The sequence below is a fragment of the Corylus avellana genome, chromosome ca2 (assembly GCF_901000735.1).
Source record: "Corylus avellana chromosome ca2, CavTom2PMs-1.0".
NCBI lineage: Eukaryota > Viridiplantae > Streptophyta > Magnoliopsida > Fagales > Betulaceae > Corylus > Corylus avellana.
Window position 1 is genome coordinate 48,135,760 of NC_081542.1, and position 6,288 is coordinate 48,142,047.

General features: G+C 32.2%; 1 protein-coding gene across 1 annotated transcript; it reads right to left on the reverse strand.

The window, feature by feature from the left end:
* Window positions 1-2,711: 2,711 nt before the first annotated feature.
* Window positions 2,712-3,874, reverse strand: LOC132170101 (uncharacterized). The gene is made up of 3 exons (XM_059581007.1): window positions 3,587-3,874; window positions 3,030-3,188; window positions 2,712-2,927 (listed from the first exon to the last, which is right to left on the reverse strand). The coding sequence occupies exons 1-3, from the start codon at window positions 3,872-3,874 to the stop codon at window positions 2,712-2,714; spliced, it is 663 nt and encodes a 220-aa protein (XP_059436990.1).
* Between the last annotated feature and the right edge of the window lie 2,414 nt (window positions 3,875-6,288).

Here is a 6,288-nt window from a genome sequence, read left to right on the forward strand (position 1 = left end):
AATGGGTACCTATTTTGCCAGTCTGGCGGTGACTGATTTTGACGTGTAAACCATTCCATACCCCGATCCATCAATTTTCTTATGTTGTTGCTTAAGGTAATGACCAAAATTAACAATTTTTAATACGCTTAAATCTTGTGAATGAGTGGTGATTAGTGATTAGTGATTAATATAATTAATTTGTTGGGGGGCCTTCCTTCCTTTTTAAGAGGAAGAAGAGACCACGCGTGAAGTGACAACTGACATGATAAAAATATTTTATTTAGATTGAATAAAATAAAATACACAATTTTTTTTAAATCAAGTTTAAATATGGTGATTTAACAGTGGCATCTAGAATCTAGATTGAGTGTAGTCATTTTAACGAGGAGAAAGGGAAGCTTGAAAGTCAAATGGTGCGTAATCTTATCCATTCGAGTATTGGGTTGAAAGTGTTTGATTCCAGTAGAGGTCAATTGTTGGATGAGTGATAGGGCATAACTTCTGGTTTTTAATTTATTTAAAATTAAATTATTTTGATGCGACATAAATTGATAAATATAAGGTAATTGTGAGTGTTTATTAATGTCTTTTAAAAAAAAGGAGAAAATAGAAAGGAAGCCAAAGTACATGTCATGATGTTTAGAAAGAGCATATTGGTTGTCTTTAGTTGACAGCCAATAATTGTGTAGGAGTCTATAAGAAAATAAGAGCATAGAACATGAGAATCCATTCAAAAATAAAGATGTACACCCGACACAATAACATGTTATGAGCCCATCAAAATGAACAAATTCGCATTAAGATTCTAGTTACTCAAACAAACACCAACCTTAACCTAATCCCCCCACCTCAATGGCTAACTTTTCTCAGAGGAATCTGCTAGGGTACTAGGGTATATATAGATTAAAAGGGTTTTTTTTTTTTTGGAAAAAATTATGTCAAAATGCCTTCGTATTTTCGCACTTTTTGATATACATTTACGTTGTATTCCCAAAATAACAAGTTAGATTGTAATTGGAGTTCTTTTAATCACTTATAAAAGCCTGATCTCAACGGACAATTACTCTTTTTAATGTAGGTGTACATTTTTTATAACAGCACCCAGTTTTAGGGCATGTTTAGGTATGCGTTTGAAAGATCTAAAAATATGTTTAACACTTAAAAAATTCGTTTGAAGAAAAAAATACTCAGTTGGTATAAAAAATTGAAAGTGCTTTTAAGTGTTTAAAAAACCTAAAAACAGCTAAAGCGCACTTTTGGCAAAAAGCTTCCTTTCAAAAAGCCTTTTTTGACTTAAAACCTTTATTTCTCAAAAACAATCACAAACATGCTTTTAACAATTATTATTATTATTATTATTATTTATTTATTTTTTTTATATGAGAGGTACAGTGATATTTTTTATATTGTTTAAACAAAGCCCAATTTGAGCTGGCCCCGTCCAATATCCAGCCGTTGGGCATGGGAGATCCAAAGGTGGAAAATTGGGGTGGGGTCCGATCCAGGAGAGAGGGACGCTTTGTTACTTTTAAATTAATGGAAGGTGATGGATTGTGGCAGTGGGCCCAAACAGCCACAACTTGACAAAGGCCCACCAAAAAAGGTGGTAGTGAAAGCCCGAATGATCAAAGAAAAAAACTCAGATTGTGTGGATGGATGCCTTCCGGCTTTACCTTTTTCAAGAAAACGACGCACCTCCTCTCTCTCGCCTCACAAATCATATGCCTTCGCTGCCATTAATTCTTGCTAGATTTTCCCCCAAACAATCACTAAATAAATACCCAAAAAAAAAAAAGTGCCTTTTAAGTTTTTAACATTTCGTATAGGCCAATGTGGCGTGTTTTCAGTGGTTTCTCGTGTCAGCCACTTCAAATCTTTTATATCAGTAGGCATGAAATGAGTATGAAAAGTATCGTTACTCAAATTTTGAATAATATAGTATTATGTACACAGTTAAATGATCATAAAATAAATTCTTGATATTTTATTTGAAATGACGAGGATTCGGTTATAGCATAACTAGGGAAGTGGCATGGTGCCTTTTTGGTGCAAGGGGAGTTGATAATATAAACAAGTAATAGCTGCTCTAAGTGTGTAGGAAGCATATCCTACACACAACCAAAACAAAACCAATTTAATTTGGTGGGAGACAGCAAAATAAAGCAACCTTTTATCTAGACTGAAATATATCCCCATGACTCTTAGAGCCACTTATTTTTCCAATGGAGGTTTTAAAATACACACTAAAAGGAGGTGGTCTAATGGGTTTTGGTTAATTTTCACAGGATTTGGTAAAGGGAAATAAATAAGTAGAGAATTGGTAAAGGAACAAGCAGGGATGCTTCCAAAAAAGATATGAAACAACAATCAAACAATACAGATAAACGATGAATACTCTCCTAACAACTAAAGATTACAGTTGGTTTTCCAAAGGCAACATCGTAAATGAATATGAATTAAGACCATAAGTAGAGAATAAAAAACCAAACACTGAACACAAAATTTAGCATAAGCTTATATAGCTTGGAGGATTCAGAACTAATTAATCACCAAGTAGCTCGAACGAACATTCCATAACAGCAAGTTACCTAGATAAAGTAGAAGGCCAACAAGCCATATTTTTACATCTTTCAAGAAACAAGAGTTAATGGCTTGTTTCTAGAGTATGAAATCAGGAAAGGGTTGTTTCAAAACCATTTAACAATTGTGTGACCGTTTAGGGAGCTCTCTCAACTGTTTATAAAACTCTTTTTGCAACTCTGAGTCCTTTGCAAAACGCAAGTTATAACTATTTCATCCAACACAATTGCATTATCGAGCAAAATCTTTACTGCAGAAAGCTCATAATCATATCCACCATACTTATCAATTTTAATGCACTTGAGTTGTGACAAGAAACATGGAGGCACTGGATTCAATATTCCATCTGACTTAGCACCGATCCCCTGAATTATCATTGTAAATGAAATTTTTTACTCTTCATGGTAAATCAACAATAAGATGTAACAGATACAAGATAGTAGACATTGTAACTTAGACGAGGTTACCTCAGAAAATTTCAGTGTCTTAAGACAAGGAAATTTTTGCAATAACACCAGTAGTGTTGCACAATGAATATCTATTGACATTCCAATGAACTCCAAATCCATCAGGTTATTGAACATAGGCATCTGAGGTACGAGTTCTTTCCCATATATTACCATAACCTATGCACAGGATAAAGCAATGCAATGAGAAGAGTAAATTAGAATTGTAACTTTCCTTTATATGACAAAGTAATTGGTTACCCTTTCCATTTTTACCACTAAATCATACCACATTTATGGAAGCAATGCAAAGGAGGGCTTAATTTTTCCACCATTATGTTGATATGTTGCAGTAAAAATTGCATTTACAAAAGAGAGAAGCAGGCATACCTTAACGACAGCAAATGAAAGTTGGAGAGCCCTGCAAGAAGCTTATACATGCGATGAGCAATTTGTTCTGATTGATTAGGGTAAGTAAAAATCTCTGCCTTTTTCAATGAGACTGAGTTATATAAGCAATAGTGGCCGGAAAGACTCCTGTAATAAAATTCTTTGAGAGACTCTCCAAAAATCATAACCTCACAAACATCCCCATTGCTTGATCTTCGTCTCTCATACTCCCTTATGCTCACATATTCCCTTATGCTCAGATATTGAAGCTTGGGAGCAGAAATAGTCACAGCCTTGAGATCCCCCCAGCTGCAGTTGTGTAATTCCAGCTTCTCAAGGAGTGGTGGAGCAGACAGAAGCTGCTGGATTGAGTAATCATCCGAAAACGTTACACGTTTCATTGTCAAGATCTTTAGATTTGGGAAGCAAATTGTTCTCTTAGCAGGCAATGATCCATCAAAAACTAGATTGGACATAGAAGCCCACAGGTATTCCCACCTTTTAGAAAGTAGGCTTGTTCTAACAGCTTCCTTTTTTGGAAGAAGGGAAGGATGTCTAGAAGAACATCCTCAGGCAAGTTTCCTAAGCTTTTGCTGTTCTCATCAATGTCCTGTTCTTCATTCGGTTCCTGCTTCTTTTGGGGTTCTTGAATAGCTGAATTTGCCTCCATAATTCTGATGGTTTCCCCTGATACATCCAACACTAGTTTTGTCTATAAAAGGCTATTTCAGCTAACACACAAGAATTATTTTCAGATTGATAGATCCTCAAACAAAGCACCCCATTATTTACTTATTGATTTATCTCAGCCCTTCTTATTCACATTCTAAAGCGTGAACTTCATACGACAAATAAACAACAATTAAATTGAGTTCTTGTTTATTTATTTTTTTTCTTACTTTTTTCTCAAAATTACTTTCATGCGTGCGCAAAAATCTATGGATTTTCTAAAGGAAATCCAACATAAAATTCTTTTAACACTTAGGGCCCGTTTGGGAGTGCGATTTCAATAAGTGCGATTTTAAAAATTGCGTTTTTAAAAATTGTGTTTTTAAAATCGTTACTTTTTAAAACCGCATAGGCGTTTGGTAAAACATACTAAAAAATACTTTTTTTATCAATTGAGTGTTTGGATAACATTAGCATATAATTGCGGTTTCATGACCAAATTACCAATAAGGATGAACAAGACAAGGAGGATGAAGAAAAAAAAAAAAAAAAAAAGAGAAAATAAGGGTTTTAATATATTTTAGGTGGGTATTCTTGGTATTTTTTTCATTACCGTTCTAAAAAAGGTAACTATTACGCCAAATATATTTTTAATAGAAATCGTGATTTTGTTTTAAATTCGCACTTTTTCAAATAAGCACCCTTTAATCAGCTTATGGAAATCGCAGATTTTTCTGCGATTTTAAAATTTGCGTTTTTAAAATCGCAATCCCAAACACCTTAAAGTTGCGATTTGGTTTGAAATCGCAGATTATTTTTTTAAAAACGCACTCCCAAACGCACCCTAAGGGTCCGTTTGGAATTACGGTTTCAATAAGTGCGATTTTAAAAATAGCATTTTTAAAATCGTAAAGGCGTTTGGTAAAACATGTTAAAAAATACTTTTTTATTAAATATTTGTTATGCAAATTCATGATTTTGGTTTAAATTCGCAATTTTTCAAATAAGCACCCCCTCGCTTGCTTATTCAAATCATATATTTTTTTCCTATTTTAAAGTAAATGTTTTTTAATCGCAGTGCCAAATGCCTTACGTTTTGCAATTTCTTTTAAAAATATAAATTATTCTTACAAAATCGCAATCACAAACGCATCCTAAACATTATTTCTATTCAGATAGTGTCAATACGATAAATCTGAACCACGACTTAAAGTTACATTAAAAACAAAGTAATGTAATAAAAGCGAAAAGAAAGGCCGGATGATTACGGGTCAGGCCACTGGCGGGAACTTAACGACGACGCTTCGCGTGGGTGGATTGTTATCTCGGTTGCAGAGCAGTGAAAGAGAAACACAAGGGGAAAATATTCCGTGGAGGGAACGTGTTTTGCAGGTCTGTTTTTGTGTAATGGAAGCAGAGGAGGAAGTCTAAGGTTTTAAGGTTAAACTTGAAATTGTGAAGAGTCTTTTTAGGCGTAATATGTAAATATTAATTAAATAATATTTATTTTAATATTAACTATTTTTTGTTTTAAAATTTTTTTTTCTCGCTTTTTAGAATGCAAAATTACTTATTAAGTTTTTATATTCAAAATTTTACAAGATCCTCTTTTCAATTGATAATATGGCGATCTTAGGTAAGATTTTATCAAGGGGAAAGTCCACGTAACCCTTTCAAACTACTACTCAATTGACAATGTCCTCCCCAAACTTTTAATTGTAACAATGTCCTCCCCAAACTACCAAAAATTGTCAATGTTCCCCCTAATGACGAAATTACCCTTAGTAAAATAAAATAAAATAAAATAAAAAAACAAAAACAAAAACAAAAACAAAACAAAACTTCTAGAAAAACCCTAAAACTAACAAAAAATAAAATAAAATCCAAACATTGGCCATTTTTTTTAAAATCAATTTTATAAGAAAAAAATTCAAAAAATTTCGATTTTTTTTTTAATATAAAAATTGAAAATTTTTGTTTTTTTATTTTTATTTTTGTTTTATAATTTTATTTAAATAAAAATTTACGTTTAAAACAAATAAAATTTTCCTTTAATAAAATGAAATTTGTTGTTTTTTAAAACTAAATAAAAAAATAGTTTTTTTTTAAAAAATAAATAAATAAGAATTTCCGCTTTAAAAAAAAAATTAAAAATTTTTTGTTTTAAAAAATTGTTTTTTTTAAATATTATTTTTAAATTAAAATTTTTTCATTTTTTAAA